The 15,496-nt window shown below is 46.1% G+C and overlaps 7 protein-coding genes across 17 annotated transcripts in view; 4 read left to right on the top strand and 3 right to left on the bottom strand.

Annotated features, from left to right (window-relative positions):
• LOC136192193 (heterogeneous nuclear ribonucleoprotein K homolog) overlaps window positions 1-374 on the top strand; it is a 3,098-nt gene extending 2,724 nt beyond the window's left edge. Inside the window, exon 16 of the mRNA XM_065980714.1 lies at window positions 285-374. Coding sequence (XP_065836786.1) covers window positions 285-374 — 90 coding nt within the window. The remainder of the gene's footprint in view (window positions 1-284) is intronic.
• Window positions 375-1,414: 1,040 nt separating this feature from the next.
• Window positions 1,415-5,440, top strand: LOC136192365 (patched domain-containing protein 3-like). Its single transcript, XM_065980912.1, has 19 exons — window positions 1,415-1,606; window positions 1,666-1,921; window positions 2,054-2,148; window positions 2,202-2,324; window positions 2,377-2,524; window positions 2,584-3,033; window positions 3,090-3,152; window positions 3,204-3,246; window positions 3,305-3,371; window positions 3,428-3,584; window positions 3,639-3,776; window positions 3,847-3,886; window positions 3,940-4,068; window positions 4,118-4,233; window positions 4,286-4,441; window positions 4,502-4,627; window positions 4,691-4,844; window positions 4,906-5,027; window positions 5,076-5,440. The coding sequence occupies exons 1-19, from the start codon at window positions 1,491-1,493 to the stop codon at window positions 5,337-5,339; spliced, it is 2,763 nt and encodes a 920-aa protein (XP_065836984.1). The 5' UTR covers window positions 1,415-1,490; the 3' UTR covers window positions 5,340-5,440.
• A 367-nt stretch (window positions 5,441-5,807) lies between these two features.
• On the bottom strand, window positions 5,808-7,437 carry LOC136192375 (beta,beta-carotene 15,15'-dioxygenase-like). The gene has a single exon (XM_065980928.1). The coding sequence runs from the start codon at window positions 7,422-7,424 to the stop codon at window positions 5,913-5,915; it is 1,512 nt and encodes a 503-aa protein (XP_065837000.1). The 5' UTR covers window positions 7,425-7,437; the 3' UTR covers window positions 5,808-5,912.
• LOC136192387 (uncharacterized) lies at window positions 6,815-11,083 on the top strand. Of its 6 annotated transcripts, none has more exons than XM_065980954.1 (9): window positions 6,815-7,640; window positions 7,693-8,012; window positions 8,059-8,388; window positions 8,463-8,579; window positions 8,633-8,831; window positions 8,885-8,962; window positions 9,035-9,170; window positions 9,230-9,507; window positions 9,559-11,083. In XM_065980954.1, exon 9 carries the CDS (start codon window positions 9,966-9,968, stop codon window positions 10,983-10,985), a length of 1,020 nt encoding a protein of 339 aa, XP_065837026.1. In that variant the 5' UTR covers window positions 6,815-7,640; window positions 7,693-8,012; window positions 8,059-8,388; window positions 8,463-8,579; window positions 8,633-8,831; window positions 8,885-8,962; window positions 9,035-9,170; window positions 9,230-9,507; window positions 9,559-9,965; the 3' UTR covers window positions 10,986-11,083. The 6 variants fall into 6 exon arrangements, with proteins under 6 accessions (XP_065837026.1, XP_065837029.1, XP_065837027.1 ...); XM_065980957.1 differs by having other exon boundaries at window positions 8,633-8,962; window positions 9,230-9,248; window positions 9,317-9,507; XM_065980958.1 differs by having other exon boundaries at window positions 6,825-7,640; window positions 8,633-8,962; window positions 9,559-10,656; window positions 10,705-11,082.
• On the bottom strand, window positions 7,522-10,009 carry LOC136192373 (probable serine/threonine-protein kinase DDB_G0284251). Of its 3 annotated transcripts, none has more exons than XM_065980925.1 (5): window positions 8,515-10,009; window positions 8,426-8,458; window positions 8,024-8,374; window positions 7,767-7,972; window positions 7,522-7,710 (listed from the first exon to the last, which is right to left on the bottom strand). In XM_065980925.1, the coding sequence occupies exons 1-3, from the start codon at window positions 9,899-9,901 to the stop codon at window positions 8,202-8,204; spliced, it is 1,593 nt and encodes a 530-aa protein (XP_065836997.1). In that variant the 5' UTR covers window positions 9,902-10,009; the 3' UTR covers window positions 7,522-7,710; window positions 7,767-7,972; window positions 8,024-8,201. The 3 variants fall into 3 exon arrangements, with proteins under 3 accessions (XP_065836997.1, XP_065836999.1, XP_065836998.1); XM_065980927.1 differs by having other exon boundaries at window positions 8,426-8,455; XM_065980926.1 differs by lacking the exons at window positions 7,522-7,710; window positions 7,767-7,972 and having other exon boundaries at window positions 8,012-8,374.
• Window positions 10,687-13,878, bottom strand: LOC136192372 (uncharacterized). 2 transcript variants are annotated; one of them, XM_065980924.1, is made up of 6 exons: window positions 12,436-13,878; window positions 12,350-12,382; window positions 11,943-12,296; window positions 11,682-11,887; window positions 11,601-11,629; window positions 10,687-11,551 (listed from the first exon to the last, which is right to left on the bottom strand). In XM_065980924.1, the coding sequence occupies exons 1-6, from the start codon at window positions 13,808-13,810 to the stop codon at window positions 11,524-11,526; spliced, it is 2,025 nt and encodes a 674-aa protein (XP_065836996.1). In that variant the 5' UTR covers window positions 13,811-13,878; the 3' UTR covers window positions 10,687-11,523. The 2 variants fall into 2 exon arrangements, with proteins under 2 accessions (XP_065836996.1, XP_065836995.1); XM_065980923.1 differs by having other exon boundaries at window positions 10,688-11,551; window positions 12,350-12,385.
• On the top strand, window positions 11,105-15,485 carry LOC136192389 (uncharacterized). 3 transcript variants are annotated; one of them, XM_065980962.1, is made up of 14 exons: window positions 11,105-11,250; window positions 11,662-11,756; window positions 11,818-11,925; window positions 11,978-12,042; window positions 12,182-12,329; window positions 12,390-12,497; window positions 12,551-12,903; window positions 12,959-13,032; window positions 13,087-13,160; window positions 13,210-13,416; window positions 13,465-14,007; window positions 14,064-14,396; window positions 14,454-15,053; window positions 15,110-15,485. In XM_065980962.1, exons 13-14 carry the CDS (start codon window positions 14,468-14,470, stop codon window positions 15,376-15,378), a joined length of 855 nt encoding a protein of 284 aa, XP_065837034.1. In that variant the 5' UTR covers window positions 11,105-11,250; window positions 11,662-11,756; window positions 11,818-11,925; window positions 11,978-12,042; window positions 12,182-12,329; window positions 12,390-12,497; window positions 12,551-12,903; window positions 12,959-13,032; window positions 13,087-13,160; window positions 13,210-13,416; window positions 13,465-14,007; window positions 14,064-14,396; window positions 14,454-14,467; the 3' UTR covers window positions 15,379-15,485. The 3 variants fall into 3 exon arrangements, with proteins under 3 accessions (XP_065837034.1, XP_065837035.1, XP_065837033.1); XM_065980963.1 differs by having other exon boundaries at window positions 12,103-12,329; XM_065980961.1 differs by having other exon boundaries at window positions 11,978-12,329; window positions 13,465-13,860; window positions 13,920-14,007.
• The last annotated feature ends 11 nt before the right edge of the window (window positions 15,486-15,496 follow it).

Genomic DNA, 15,496 nt, shown 5'->3' with positions numbered 1-15,496 from the left:
GGGGGGGGGGGGGGGGGGGGGGGGGGGGGGGACCGACGGCCGCTCTAGATGCATGAAGCAATCCGCCAGAAAAACATACAAAAAGTGACTCTATCAAAAGAAGAAGAGAGCATATTTGGCGTCGAAGTAGAGCAAGACCAGGAAGTGAGTCGATCGTTTCTTTGAGATGCTCTAAGACACTCACAACCTGTGGATGACGTACTGTAGCTATTGAACGATGTTGAAGTTGTGAGCGAGCAGCTGCCAAATGATGCCTGGAATAAATATTTCTGAATTTTTCTTAGGCTTATTTTCTGATGGAATTAAGGCAAGAGAGAAATTCTAATTACATGTATGTGTTCTTATATGCGTGCGGAAAGAGCCCGTCTTTGTAACGTTTATCCGGGCGCCTCTGCACCTCTTCGCGCACCTTTGATCTCCCTCGCGACTCCAGGTACACAAGGCCAGGAAGAATGAGTTCAGGTTTGCATACATGTAGTTCATCGCCTTTGATTTTCGCGTTAGTAGAGGTAATGTCTATGTTGGTACTTTCCCTGTCTGTAGTTACTGCGAGCCGATCCGTTGACATAAATTTAGATATCAGTGCATGGCAGGGATGCAGTGATGTCTTATAGTCCAAAATCTCTTTTTTATGCCAGTGCCTCTTTCTAAAAAATAGGCACTTAGGGTAGCTAAGGCTCTCATTGACTTTTGCTTCTATAGACGTTAGCAACTATGGCCAGGGGCATAGAGGACGTCGCGGTGGCTTCTCTGGAACGCCGCCTGGTATCGGAGTCCAAGGTACATCATGACCATATATATAAATCTCGCGGCGTTGAATTTGTGTACACGAAAGAGATAGCTTTGTTGGATTTCTCGCCACTGGAGGCAACAGCCGAAGGTCAATTATCCACGCGTGCCAATCTTCACGTGAAGGTGACTCATATCCGCAGTTTCGCGGCTAACGCAAATTAAGATTGCGCGTGACGCACAGGTCATGGAATGCATTCTCGGACAAAACGGTGAAAACGTCAAAAAACTGACGTAGTTTTTAATTCTAATTATGGGGCGACACGAACCAGTTTGTTTTGGTCACAGAGAGACATCTGGATGCGGTATCGGACTGGAACAAAAACCCGGCGCAGACGACGTTGTTGTTGTAATTTTGAAGGGGACTGAAGGGCAAATAGATCGAGCTCAACTTCTCTTGCAGCTAAGGTAAACATTCTAATGAAATTCCAATGACCAATGGCATCTACTAGTCTTCCGCAGAGCAAAAGTCTATTCCGAGCAATGTGCTTGAAATGAAATACTTTTAAGCAGTCGAGAGATAATGTTATGGGTTAAGAAATTAGTAGACGGGCGATGTTCTATTTCGAAATCTAATTTATTCATCGAGGCACGGATCTGTGATCGAGGCCTCACACTCCTCACGTGCATCCGGGCAGGCGTCGCTAGATAACGACCGTACCAAGTCACGAACGCTTCACTTCACTACCGAAGCGCGTGCAATGACGCGAGAAGAAACCTCGGACGACTGTTGCTCATCTGGATGCAATTGCAACTGCAGTTGCTTGAGAAAAGTGAGCGGCTTCATCGAAACGAACCTCGAAGCCTTCTTCGAAAAGTGAGTCAGAGATATACCTGCAGCAAATATTATAATGCGCATTCGTTCGCAAACGCAAGGCTCGGACGAACGGTCGGAAAGCACCCCGGTTGGACGATCGGCTTATCGCTCGCCTTCGCCGCACTCTGTCTCGCCGGCATGATACGATTTCGACAGGAAAGTCGCAGCGACAAGCTCTGGGTTCCGTCGGGCGCCGACTCAATCGATCACAAGGTGTGGGTCGAGGAGAATTTTCCCGAGACGACGCGCGCTCTTCTGGTCGTCGTCGAAGCGAAGGCGAACGGAAACGTACTCGATCCGACGATTCTTCGCCAGGTTGGAGCTTTGTTTATAGTTACATATAGTTACATATATTATTATGATGTGTGTGTGTGTGTGTGTGTGTGTTACTTGTGGCCTTGCTGTCTTAGTTTGTATATCGCAAAGATTTCAATTTTTGAATTTCAGATTTACGATCTTCACGTGAAGATTCTCGACGTCGCGTCGCCGGACTCGGACTTCTATAAGGAGCATGGTCAAACGTATACCGACTTTTGTTTCACGTACGATTTCTTTTGTGCTCTTCTTTTCCCGTTTCTGGAATGTTCTTGTGTAGACGATTTCCGCGTCGGTGTTTCTTCAGCAGTCTGCTGGCTCTGTGGAAATTCAACAAGACCGTCATTGACGGGCTGACTCTAGTGGACGTCCAAACGCAGATAAACAATCCGAATTTACAAGAGTAATATTATAGTAGAGAAATACTTAATTAATTAATTACTATTTCTTTCTAGCCCATGGAATGGAGGAGATGCAAACATAACCAGATGGATTGGCGGCATCGAGCGAAACGAAGCCGGCTACATCACCAAAGCAACAGCTCTCAACATAGGCTACTTCATCACGGCCAACGAGACCCTCAATGAGAGAACAGGCGAATTGGTAATAAATAAATAAATAAATAAATAAATAAATACTGATTAAATGACGGCATAATTTAGATTGACGAGAGAGCGTCTGATTTCGAATCGGCCGCCCAAGACGTCGTTCTGAAAGAAAACGCTCTCTTCGACGCCTACGCTTTCTCCGAATCGGGCTTCACCGAAGAAGCCGGAAAATCGATTCAGAACGATCTTCTACTCCTCGCCGCCGGCTACGCCGTAATCATATTCTACGTCTGCATCAGTCTCGGCGAGTGCAACGTACTTCATCAGAAAGCGTGGCTATCCTTTGCGGGCGTCATCAGCGCGGGCCTCGGCATCGGCGCCTCGTTCGGCTTGTGCAGCGCCTTCGGTCTCTTCTACGGGCCCGTTCACTCGGTGCTGCCTTTCCTGCTCATCGGAATCGGAGTCGACGACATGTTCGTCATCGTGGCGGCGTGGGAGAATCTGTCGGCGAAGGATCGCGAGCTCCACGTGTCCGAGCGAACGGCCAAGGCGCTGAAGAAGGCGGTGAGTTGGGGACCGATGATGTAGTACTGTACCGTGGCAATTTTTTCGTTCTATAGGGCGTCTCTGTCACTGTCACGTCTTTTACCGATTTGGTTGCCTTTCTCGTCGGTTCAACAACGGTATGCGGATATCCTCTCTTTGTTTTTTGTTGAGTTACTTTCTGCGTTTAGGTTCTTCCGGCACTGCGGTCATTTTGCGTTTATGCTGGCATTGGTACTATTCGCGTCGCTCCCTCTCTCCTCTTTTATTATATTTTAATTAATCGCTCTAGGAATATTTCTGGACTTCGTTTTTCAGGTCACCTTCTTCCTGGCTTTCCTTGCTATTGACGGATACAGGCAATAACACGTGCTGTCGCACATAGGACTCATTGTTCTTACGCTTTGACTACTAGGGCTGATAAAAAGCTTGACGCTTGTTGCTGCATTCTTTTGCCGTCTAATTATGAACCGTCGGCATGCTGCTGGCCGCGGTGGCCATTCAAGAGCGGCTGGCTCAAGAAATTCATTGGAGGCTCGTATGCTCGACTTCTGACAAAATGGCCAATGAAAGTACGAAAAGGAAACTAACGGAGACAGTCGCGCATCTCCATTTCCATTATTTAGGTATTCGTTATTTTGGCCACGTGTGGCTTGTTTGGGGCGAGCGTGTACGGTGTCACTGAGCTGAAGAGGGAATTCGATTTCAGATGGTTTCTACCAAGCAACTCATATGTGCTGGACTACTTCGACGCGCAGGAAAAGGTATGAGGATGACCTAATTATTATTATTATTATTATTATTGCGATTTTAAATATTTCTGTTTTTGTTCAGTACTTTCCGTCCAGCGGGGTAGCTACTGCAGCCTATACTGGTTAGCGTTGACGCGCTTGCTTGTTGGGTCTTTTTTCGAGTCGTCCTCCTTAGGAAATGTGAAGTACTTTGAAGAGCAAGATATGCTCGTGCAATTGGAGGATAAAATGAAAAATGATCCCTACATCGATTCGTTTTCTGTTGACAGTTGGTATGCTGCGTATCAGGAATGGAAGAACGGAAGTGAGTGCAAAAAACGTGTTACTGAAAAGGATTTCATCTTTCGTTCTAGCCGTAGCTACGTCGTCAGCAGATTTTTATGCTGACGTTCAAAGTTTCCTCTACAACGTCTCCAGCGGTCGCTCATACGTAAAGGACGTCGTTTTCGACAATAACGGCGTTATCATTGTACGGCTCGCGTTGGACGTCTACGCGGAAGCATACGAGTGACTCTGTTTAGGCAACAAGAATTCCTGCTGAGCATATTCGGCTCGATTCGACGACGGAGGAAGTCGACGCTATGGTCAGCATACGCGAATCTGTGGATTCGGTGATTTTGACTCCCAAAAAGCCGTTTGCCTATTCGGAACTTTACTTGAATTGGGAAGGCAATCTGGTGAGTGAGAAACAAAGGAAATGGGACTCGTCCTTTTGATTGGGCGTGGGGGTTCCCTAGGTGATTCGGCGAGAGTTGTTTCGCAATCTCGGTCTCGCTCTTCTCTGCGTATTCATCGTCACTCTTCTTCTCTTGGCCGATCTGTGGGGCTCGATACTCGTTCTGATTTGCGTGACTTTGACTCTGGTGAGCTTTCCTATTTTAGTGCGCCTGTCCAATATACCCTTTGATGGATATCGTTTCTTTCAGGTTGATGTTGCTGGACTGATGCATTTCTGGGGCCTTACAGTTGATACGGTGACGACGGTCGTTTTGGTTCTAGCGATTGGTCTCGCTGTCGACTACTCGGCTCACATGACTCACACTTTTCTGATTCCCAACGCCGATGCAAAGACAAGAGACGGTCTGGCACACGTCTATGCTTACGCGCACCTCTTTATATTGATTCTTTCTTGGCGGGATAGAGAGGATGATACACACTCTACACGTCATTGGCGCAGCTGTGTGGAACGGAGGCTTCAGTACTTTTCTCGCCTTTGTCCTATTAGCTGGCTCTGGATCATACGTCTTTACGACGTTTTTTAAGGTTCTAGTCTATGATGTATTTTTTTGATGTACTAATGATTCCTCGTAGGTGTTTTTCCTCGTAGTCGTCTGTGGCTTGTTTCACAGTCTCGGCTTTCTTCCCGTCGTACTGAGCCTTGTCGGTCCAGCACCTTATCAGTACACGAATAGGCGCAGTGAACCGGAAAATGAAATAGAACAGGGAAATGATATTGATCTCAAGACGTTTGATGGAAAGGAAAAGGAAGCAGATCTATCACCCCCACCCCCAAGTCACTCTCAGTCACCAGGCAGTGGTGGTGACCATAGTCTAACAAGTGAATTGGTATGCTGAACGAAAGAATTTAGAGTAAAAATCCAGACTACTGGCGCTACGTATATTCAACGTATATGTTTTTGCGTGCACTATAGTAATCAAGGCTCGCTGTATGCACATCCGGGACTGTTAAGTCGTCTTCTCAAGATGGCGTCGTTGTTTTGGACTCGCCGTTTCTCCGTCGCGACGCTCTTTCGCGCCGCCGAAAAGGACATGGATCCCGTTCAGAAGCTCTTCTTAATAAAAATTCGCGACTATCAGGCGAAGGCGAAGAAAGCGCCCGGGAAATTGGTCGACGCGACGCCCGAAGTGGAAGCGCACGTCGCCAGTGAAAGAGAGAAGCTCAATAGGCTATACGGTGGTGGAAACTTGTCCGAATTTCCCAAATTCGAGTTTCCCAAGTGAGAGGGACCCCGCGAGAGGAAACTCGAACCGTGTACTATTTTTGAGGGGGGATAAGCGCGTGCTAATATATGATACGTGGAGTCAGGCGATACCTTGCGCGTTAGTGTAAGCATCGAAAGTGTTTAGAAGTCAACTAAACTAGCAGCTGTGTCCAAAACACAACAAATGATAGGACAGAGCCTTAGTTTAGAGGTCACTATACTGTCTCCCGTGAAATCCGAAGGGAGCATAGTATGGTGCCAAATCAGCTTTCGCAATCAGACCAAACGACTTGGCATCCAATATTAGAAGGAAAGAGGATTTGCGTCGTACGTCCAAAACCAGTGACAATATGACGCCGTCGTCCTCCGACTTCTCCTCGGGCGACGGCACGAAGATCGGTTCACCGGGGTAGCACTCGTCTTCGTGCCACGTCACATACTCGCCCGTCGTGACGTCGATTTTTGCCAACTGATCGAACATATCCGACGTTTGGGCACTGCGAAAGCCGATAGCGTATACATAGCGATAAGGACGCGTGTTGAGCTTAGCATAATGAATAGTAGGCAGCTCTAGACACTGTAGCGAAGTCAGTTGACGTCCTTGCACTCTAGCAGCCGTCTTTCCCATAGGCAATACAAATCGCACGAGCTTCGACTGACACGCACTCGCACGCAGTTTATCCGGATGGTTCAGTATGACATCCAGATAGGTGTCATAGAGAAGGTCCATATTGCGAAAGAGCACCAGATCGACGACGATGTCGGTCTCGTTTTCGTACGCGTTCACGTGGTGAAAGAAGAAGAAGGAATCGCTGGCGAATTCGGCCACTTGGAGTCCCGTCTCGCGACTGACCACTCTCCATATCGTATCTGTGGATGAATTGAACGTATAATTTCGAAATGGTCCCGGTGCCGTTCGCGCTGGAATTTCGGCTAATATGACGTAGTGTTCGGTCAAGGCTAAGCTGTGCTCGAACGGCGGAGGCTTGTTTGGCTGGGAGATTTGCACCTGGCCTTTGAATTGTCTCGTGCTCGTCCCATAGGGTATTTCGTAGATCTCGTAGTGTGTCGTTGGAGAGTAGAAGTAGGCAAAGTGAACGATATTGCCACTAGGGTCTGTCTGCGCGTGAGACGGTGCAAAATACGAGCCGTAGTCGTCGTCGAAGGGAAAGGGCGCTTCGATTGTGTCCAGTGTCAGATAATCGAATTCATTGGATTGTATGTTAGCGCTGTTTGCGAGTAGGTGAGCTTTTCCGTCGGAATCGACGCGTCGGATGGTGACGTCAGTATTCGGGGATTCTTCGCGGTCGTGTATGACGTCAGTATTCGGGGATTCTTCGCGAGGACGGCTAGCGTTGTATTCCGTCGATTTGACGAACTGGGCCGCGTAGTCGATCGTGTTCGCCGTCGCGTTGAAGTGAAATCCTTGCAAGTAAGCGAATCCGGCGAACCAGTGCGCCGATGCGGAATCGAGCCACTTGGCGGGCCCGTTGCGATAAAGCGCGCCCTGAAGCCAAGCTGGCAGACTCCCGTTGACCGAGACGGTCGTTCGTACGCTGTGATCCCATGCCAAACTTTGGAATCCGAGCGCCGCTTTGTTCTTCGGCTGCGCCGCTGATTCGTCAGCTAAGACGCAGCACAACGCCAAGAGAGCGTACTTCGCGAGATCCATGGGTGTGTGTGAGGGCGCGTAATGCCGCGGAAGTATCTGAGTCATTGTGTTTTGCGTGCGTGGATGCATCAGGGATATCTATGGATGCACCGTCACGCTGACATCATTTGCATTACATTGTCCCCACCTAATGAGGGAGGCAATGACCGAACGCTAACCCAAGCAGTAAATTGATAATTCGTGAATTCAACATTCACACGGACGCTCTGAACAACACAGACACAATTGGTACGGAAAAAATGGGCTGCACAGTATCTTCAAGTTCGCCTTGTACTACGCAGCAGCTAAGCTATGACATTCACTTTTTTTTCAGATCAGGCTGTTGTCGTCCCTGCTGATATCATGATCTGTACCGCACGTACTTTAGTTCCGACGTTTGAGACTAACCTTGGGAAGAAATCCAAGAGCTGCTGCGAGTGAGGTCACTTGCCAGGGTCTAAAACCCTTGCTTTCCTGGACTGAGTAAAACCGACCGATCTCGGCCAATTCTTTGAGACGGCCTTGCCTTGAGCTTCCTTCCCAGAGTCGACTCAGTTTGACAGAGTAATTGGAATTTGGCTGTGGTTCATCGTCACAGCATACAATGACAATGACTACAACATCCAATACTCACATAGAGGTGTTCAATAATTAGTACTTCTTACTTTGATTTGTCTTCAGTGATGACATTTCCCTGTAGAAACCAGTCGACGGGTCTTCGGGATCACAGATAATATATCGTTCCAGCACTGGTATGACAAAAATGCAAGTCGAATCAGGCGTCAGGTGCGCTTTTCTGAAGTCTCCGCGCGATAGCACCGACGGAGAAAAGCCTGGTCTTCCCTATGACTTCATTGCATTCTCAAGCATGGCCTTGACGGCTTTTGACGTTTTTTTGTAGTCGCTTAGGATTGAAACGGATGTTGTCGCGCGGACGCGCGAATGAACAACAAGCGACGTGTCGACCAACGGCGTGCTGCACGTTTGACAAACATACAGTTTGGTTGATTGCATTTCTATAATACAATTGGTATGTATATATCATTTGTAAATTGGGGCATATTTACCTTGCTGGGTTTTTTTCCCTGACCCTTTTCCTACTAGATTATATTGCTAAGCGTAACAGGATTTACCAATACATTACAGTATATATTACCTTCTTGATCAGGATCTTCAGTAAGTGAGGGCTGTTTCCGAGCTGGATCCTGTATCTCAGACAAGGTACTGCTCGCTTTGGATTGGATTTCAGATAGACTTTCTATTGCTGTTTGTAGCCTCTTTGTAGTTTCTTCTAGAAGCGTCTTCTGCTGTTGGAATGCCGTGTCTTTCGCAACAATACTTTTCTTGCAGGACTCCAATTTGGTTTTTGCTTCTGTCAGGGCCTCTTCTTGATTTCTGTTGTAAGTCTTCATCTTTTCTACCAAATTTTCCATCTCGCCACATTTTCGTTCTGCTGTCGTTTTTTCTTCGAAGGTTTTTCTCTGTTGAAGGATAATTTTCTTATTGTCTTCTTCAATTGTTTTTAGATTTTGTTTCAAAGACATCTTCTCTTTTTTGAGTTTTTCTAGTTCGTTGCAACTGTCTTCTTTTGCTTTTTCGAAAAGGTTTTTGTTTGCAGCTAATTGGCTTTCTAGCTTTTTCTTCTCCTCTTGTAGCGTTTTTGCTTTCTCTCGTAGGGTTGTCATCTCGGCATCGTCTTTGCTTTTGCTTGCACTCATTTCAGTAGAAAAATATTCAGGAACTTGTGCTTGAGCGGCGTTGCTGGCATCTTTCATTTGAAGCTCAATTGACGTTTCACTGTCAGTCTTTACGGTCGGTGCTTGCTGAGCAACTTTCCTAGCATTTGGACGTTTTGAAGGGTCCTTTTCTAGGCATTTGCGACACAGTGACGTAAGTTCATCGGCTACTCCTTTATGAGTCTTTTGATACTTCTTCATAACTTCCTGGAACTTGGTTAGATCTTCATTGCCGCACAGCATTATTTGCATGATCAACCCATACGAATGGATGTCATCCGAACATGCTGCTGATTTCTCTTGTTTCTGCGAAAATCTGGCGAGTCCAAAATAAGCAAGCTTCAAGACTCGTCCCTCGTCCGTAGCGAAAATGCTCTGTGATGTCAAATTTCCGTGACTTATCTCTCGGGAATGTAAGTAGCTAAGGGCGTTAGCCAATTGCTTCAAACCGTTCACTCTATTAGGGAAGCTCAAGTTGGGTAGTCGCTTGAGCAACTGGTTCAGATCTTCCTTCAGGTGCTCCGTAACGATGTGCACCCCCACCTCCACCGAATCGGCCACACCCCAAAACTGAAGAACGTTTGGGTGGCGGAGGGATTTCATTTGATCGACAATGCATCGAACTTCCGAATCGTCGTCGGTTGGAAGCTGCGTTGCTGTGACCACATTGTTTTGCCACGTCGCGTTCCAACGAAAAAGGACCTCCGTTGAATGTGCCTCGTCTTTGTCACGGTCAGTAATAGGGCAGCCTTCAAGGACAAGAGACGAACGCCGCTTTTGGAGCAGTTGACGACGGGAGTCTGACATAGACACGATTTAGTAGAGGATTGCTTCTCGTTTCGGGGACTCTGTAGAGAATTGGGAACGGTGAATGGCCAGTTATGACATCCCATTATCACGTGATCGAAACTGCCACAACGGTTTCTTCCCGGAAAAAAGTCTGCGTCGATCATACTGCACTGTACGGTCCCGAGAGATTGATATGGGAAATCATCTTCCACACTTCGGCGAAGGAAGCCTTTCTCGTCGTCGCAAGAATCTCATTGAAAGATTTGACGGTCAAAAGTTTCTGATTTTGGGTCGGCCCGGGTGTGGCAAGTCCTCTCTCGTCAACTCTTTCAACTACGTCATTAACCTTGTCGATCCGCGTGCCGATTACGACGAAATTGCGCAGGTCGGAGCTTCAACGGGCGAAACAAAAACGAGACACTTGACGAAGTACGATTTCAGAAAAGAAATGTATGCCTGTCTCAAAGGCGATGAAAGAAGAAAGGCTCCCGCGTTTTTTGATCTTGTGGGCTTGCCAAATCAAGCCACGCTTTCCGATCTCATTTCAAAGCTAGCCGATGGAAAAATCGAAGAAGGAACTGATATGATTTCGGCCGTTAGTGAAGATGATCCAAGTTACAGAGAGAATTTGGGAAAAGAGCACAGAGAACCTCAGAAATCTATGGCCGCCTGGACAATTATATTAGTTCTATCCGCTAATGAGCCTTTTCCTGAAGGACTTGCAACCGACATAAAAGAAGCTATTGGCCAAATTGAAGAATTGAAGGAGAGATGTAAGGATGCATGGAATTGTACTGGTTTTTACTTTTACTTTATTTCAGCTAAAGATTTGAGAATTTTTGCTTTTATAACAAAACTGGACAAAATTACGGATAAAGATCGAAGAGACCAAAAAGTGGAAGACATAACGCAAAATTTCAAAATGATTTTGAACGTCCCAAAGCACAGGGTAATGCAGATCACCAATTTTACAGCTGACGATGATTACGACACAGCTAAAATGAAATATCGTCCTAATAAAAATAAGGAGCTCGGCATTCTCAACGCATTCGGAAAAATTCTCACTCGCGCCAACTGCCTAGATCCCTTTGAAGCAACTTGAAGGTAAAAATTCTTTGTTATTTTGACACTGTGGCTGGCTGACTGTTGAACGTACTTTGTGTTCATTTGTAATATTCCCTGTCATATTCTTGTGTACACAGAAGCGCGCGTTAAGAAACGTCTCGGAGTTCTCTCTCTCGTTGCGTTGAACTTTGGAAGGCATACTATTGCTTTCAAGTCTTGCGTTCTCGGTTTTCCGACGGACTTTGGACTTTTCTGGCTGGAGTAGATCACGCAACAGTCGCTTTCGGGGCCTCACGCTTGAGGTACAATCGTAAGAGATGTCGAACTCTGGTTGGTGGCATTCCTACAGTCTACAGACGTTACGCGTATATTCAACTCATTTTGGTGCATTAGTTAGTTGCAGAGTGTTTCCTTCTGAATTGAGAAGGCGAGAGAACGCCTGTTTGACGTAATAGCTCGACTAGAAACGTGACAGTGATAAAATAATTCAACCAAAACATTCACACGAGCCCAGTTAGACTGACAGAACTTATTGTACGGAAAAGATGGGTCAAAGCGCAGTGACTTCTCCGTGGCTATGACACTTTGCATGCACCTTCAGGACTAAAGGGGACGATTTATCGGCTTTGCCTTAGAATAGCAGTAATTTTACCTTTTCCTCGGATCAGGCTGTGGTCGTCCCTGTTGATAACATAATGTATTCTACTCACTAGGTCATACGTTTGAGGCTAACCTTGGGAAGAAATCCAAGAGCTGCAGCAAGTGAGGCCACCTGCCATTGTTTGAAGCCCTTGTCTTCGTGGAATGAGTAAAACCGTCCGGTCTCTGCTAATTCTTTGAGACGACGTTGTCTTGAACTTCCTCCCCAGAGCCGACTTAACTTGGAACAGTAGTTGGCATTGAGCTGCGGTTCATCATCACAGCACACAATGACAATGACTGTACGGCATCAATTGCATAGAGGCGTTCAGAGAACGGTGCGCGCGCGTCTTACTTTGATTTGTCTTCAGTAATGACATTTCCCTATAGAAACCAGTCGAGGGGTCTTCGGGATCACAGATTATGTATCGTTCCAGCACTGGCGTGACGAAAATGTAAGTGGAATCAGGGGTTGGATGCGCTGTCTTGAAGTCTCCACGTAATGTTGTCGTTAGAGATAGCCCTGGCTTAATTTCGTGCGACTTCATAACGTTTTGAAGCGCGGTCTTGATGGTTTTTGACGTATTTTCGTAGTCGCTTAGAATCGTAATGGATGTCGTTGGTGGAACGCGCAAGTAAACGACAAAAGATTTGTCGACCAACGGCGTGCTGCACGCTCGGCAGGTATACAGCGTGGTTCGTTGCACTTCTATGGCAATAATCGCTATATGCAATATCATTTGTATGTTGAACCATTATTACCTTGAGGCGGCTTTTTCCCTGTACTTCTTTTGTCTACTAGATTATAGCTGAGCATGATATGACAGATACTTTACAGTGTAGATTACCTTCTTCGACGTCTTCAATAAGCAAGGGCTGTTTTAGAGTTGGAACCTGTATCTGTGACAAGGTACTGCTCGCGCTGGACTGGATTTTACAGACATAGTCTATGGCTGTTTTTAGCCTCTTTGTAGTTTCTTCTAGCAGCTCCTTCTGGTGTTGTAATGCCGTGTCTTTTGCAGCAATATCTTTCTTGCTGGACTCCAATTCGCTTTTGGCCTCTGTTAGTGCTTCTTCTTGACGTTTATTGGAAGTCTTCATCTGTTCTACGAACTTTTCCATATCGCCGCATTTTTTTTCCGCTGCCATTTTTTCTTCCAACGTTTTTCTGTGTAGGAGAACGGTTTTTGCGCGTTCATCTTCAGCTGTTTTTTCTTTTAGTGCCAAGGACTTCTTCTCTGCTTCAAACTGCTTCGTGAGTGTATCTTTTTGTTCTTTCACTTTTTGCAGATCTGCTTGAAGCTTCTTCTCAGCTAGTAGGCTTTCTCGCTCTTTCGTTGACTTTTCTAACGTTTTTGCTTTCTCACGTAGAGTTTCCATTTCGGTCTCGTCTTTTCTTTTGCTTGCATTTATTTCATCAAGCTTGCGCTTGTACTCCGCAGCCTGTATCGAAGCGTTGCTAGCATCTTTCTTTTGGAATTTTGACTCTTCACTTTTAGGTGCTAGCCGAGCGACTTCCTTAGCGTCTGGACGCTTCGAAAGGCTCTTCTCTCGGCATTTTTTATGCAGTGACGTAAGTTCGTCAGCTACTCCTTTATCGATTTTTTGATAGTTCTTCATAGCATCCTGAAATATGGATTCACTTTCATAGCCGCACAGCATTGTTCGCATGATTGACCCGTACGAGTAGATGTCATCTGAAAATGTGGCGACTGCTCCCGGCGGCGAAGAACTGATACGCCCGAAATAACTAAGTTTAATGAGTCGTCCTTCATCTGTAGCAAAGATGCTCCGCGGTGTCAAATTGCCGTGACATATCTCTCGGGAGTGTAAGTAGCTAAGAGCATTAGCCACTTGCTTCAAACCGTTGACTCTAGTATGGAAATACAAGTCTGGTTGTCGTTCGAGCAGTTGGGTCAGATCGTCCTTCAGGTGTTCAGTAATGATGTGTACCCCCACCTCCACCGAATCTACCACGCCCCAAAACTGAACAACGTTTGGGTGGCGTAAGGATTTCATTTGATCTACAACGCGCTTGACTTCCGATTCCTCGTGGGTTGGAAGTTGCGTTGCTGTGACCGGGTTGTTTTGCCACACTGCCTTCCGACGAACAAGAGATCCGCTAATTGATTGCGCCGTTTCTTCGGGGAAAATTTTGCACTCTTCAAGAGCGAGGGACGAATGCCAGGACTTTTCGGCCGGCTGATGCCTGAAATGCGACATAGCTGACTTTCTACTGTTGGCGTGGCTGACGAACAGTCGGTCAACAACAGGTTTGATATAATGGATGCAAATTGTTACTGACACTTTGACGTATGCCAGTCTAATTCAGTTTCCAATTCTTCGAAACCGAACTCCTCTGCCCGACACGCCTTTTCCTGAACGAATCTGGTGACAAGTTCGTTTCTGTCACTATCCCGGTATGCTTGGCTTGTCGACGCTGCTGCCCAAAAAGAATGTGACGCATTTTTCCAAGATGTAGGTGCAAAGCCCTGGTGCTAGGCAAAGCTTCTGGTGGATCTTTGGCGTTAATTCGAATCACGTGCGACCTGATTCACGTGCACTTGGAACTGCTCTCTCTAACTGCGTAGCAGAGCAGAGCAATAGCGTTTACCTACACCTCGTCAATGCACTACTGCCTAGCATGCAAGGTCGGTAATGTGAGGAACGCCCTATCACGTGATACTCAAATGTCAAAAGGACTGGCGATTCCCCACAACGCTTTATTTCATTACACCCACTCTTCAGGAGCGGTTTGGCAGGTAAAAACAAAGCCCGAATTCAACGCTCTTCTCGCTTTCTCGCTTGGGTAAAAACGCCTATAGTTTGTGTAGTTAGCTGAATGTGTTGCGATTTCACTTGCCAGAGTCGAGATCAAAAATGGGAAACACGTTTCTTCGATATATGCACCCTGTCGAAAGAGAAGTCCATCATCTCCGAGAAGATCTCATCGATAGGTTTGAGAAACAGCAGTTTCTGATTTTGGGACCACCCGGCGGTGGCAAGTCCTCCCTTGTCAACTCATTCAATTACGTCATTAACCTTACTAATCCGGAAGCTGAATACATAGAAATTGCGCAAGTTGGAGCTTCAAGAGGCGTAGCCAAAACGAAGAAGTTGACAAAGTACGATTTCAACAGAGATATGTACGCCAAGCTCAGTCCCGATCAAAGAAGAGATGCTCCTGCGTTTTTTGACCTCATGGGCTTACCAAATCAAGCCACACTTGCTGATGTTATTTCAAAACTGGCTGATGGAAAAATCGAAGACGGAACCAACATGATGAGGGCTCTTAGTGAAGAGGATTCAAGTTACAGAGAGAACTTGGGAAGAGAGCACAGGGAACCTCAGAGACCTATGGCAGCTTGGGCAATAATATTTGTTTTATCTATCAAAGCAGCTTTTCCTGACGGACTTTTACATGACGTTAGAGAGGCTATTGAAATGGTTGATGATGAAACCAGATGTAAGGAATATGACAGCACGTTGAGATGCTAGTAGTGATTGTTATTTCTATTGCAGCGAGAGATTTGAGAATTTTTGCTTTTATAACGAAAGTTGACGGCTTTAGCGAAGATAGGAAGAATCAAAAGATGGCTAACATAATTGAGAAATTTCAAACAATTATGAGCGTTCCAAGGCACAGAATAATACCAATCATAAATTATACGGACAAAGATTACTGTCCAGATACCAGGAAATACCGTCCCAATAGACATAAGCAGCTTCTCATTCTCAAGGCATTTGCGGAAATCTATAAATCTCTAGCAGATCCTTTTGAAAAGATTTAGCAATTGTTTTGTAAATTTAGCAGCAGAGTGTCAGTGTCAGTGATTTCCAGTGGCGATTCAAGTGATTCTCTGGACTAGCACTAGCGCGTTAGAAGATATCCCGAATAAAATTTTCTAC

Source organism: Oscarella lobularis, chromosome 10 (genome assembly GCF_947507565.1).
Source record: "Oscarella lobularis chromosome 10, ooOscLobu1.1, whole genome shotgun sequence".
Taxonomy (NCBI): Eukaryota; Metazoa; Porifera; class Homoscleromorpha; order Homosclerophorida; family Oscarellidae; genus Oscarella; species Oscarella lobularis.
This window is presented reverse-complemented; position numbering and strand designations above follow the sequence as displayed.

What these genes read in the sequence shown, in the direction of transcription:
- LOC136192372 (XM_065980923.1), bottom strand. Translation starts at nt 13,810, where the DNA reads ATGTCGCATTTCAGGCATCAGCCGGCCGAAAAGTCCTGGCATTCGTCC. An exon ending in TATTGAAGACGTCGAAGAAG is followed by an intron (nt 12,386 to 12,435) that starts GTAATCTACACT and finishes GCTATAATCTAG; the next exon opens with TAGACAAAAGAAGTACAGGG. An exon ending in CTCTTGGATTTCTTCCCAAG is followed by an intron (nt 11,630 to 11,681) that starts GTTAGCCTCAAA and finishes TGTTATCAACAG; the next exon opens with GGACGACCACAGCCTGATCC.
- LOC136192375 (XM_065980928.1), bottom strand. Translation starts at nt 7,424, where the DNA reads ATGACTCAGATACTTCCGCGGCATTACGCGCCCTCACACACACCCATG.
- LOC136192365 (XM_065980912.1), top strand. Translation starts at nt 1,491, where the DNA reads ATGACGCGAGAAGAAACCTCGGACGACTGTTGCTCATCTGGATGCAAT. An exon ending in CCAAGGCGCTGAAGAAGGCG is followed by an intron (nt 3,034 to 3,089) that starts GTGAGTTGGGGA and finishes TTCGTTCTATAG; the next exon opens with GGCGTCTCTGTCACTGTCAC. An exon ending in AGCTACTGCAGCCTATACTG is followed by an intron (nt 3,887 to 3,939) that starts GTTAGCGTTGAC and finishes CGTCCTCCTTAG; the next exon opens with GAAATGTGAAGTACTTTGAA.
- LOC136192389 (XM_065980962.1), top strand. Translation starts at nt 14,468, where the DNA reads ATGGGAAACACGTTTCTTCGATATATGCACCCTGTCGAAAGAGAAGTC. An exon ending in GGTTGATGATGAAACCAGAT is followed by an intron (nt 15,054 to 15,109) that starts GTAAGGAATATG and finishes TTTCTATTGCAG; the next exon opens with CGAGAGATTTGAGAATTTTT.
- LOC136192387 (XM_065980955.1), top strand. Translation starts at nt 9,966, where the DNA reads ATGGCCAGTTATGACATCCCATTATCACGTGATCGAAACTGCCACAAC.
- LOC136192373 (XM_065980925.1), bottom strand. Translation starts at nt 9,901, where the DNA reads ATGTCAGACTCCCGTCGTCAACTGCTCCAAAAGCGGCGTTCGTCTCTT. An exon ending in TGAAGATCCTGATCAAGAAG is followed by an intron (nt 8,459 to 8,514) that starts GTAATATATACT and finishes AATATAATCTAG; the next exon opens with TAGGAAAAGGGTCAGGGAAA. An exon ending in AGGGAAAAAAACCCAGCAAG is followed by an intron (nt 8,375 to 8,425) that starts GTAAATATGCCC and finishes ATTGTATTATAG; the next exon opens with AAATGCAATCAACCAAACTG.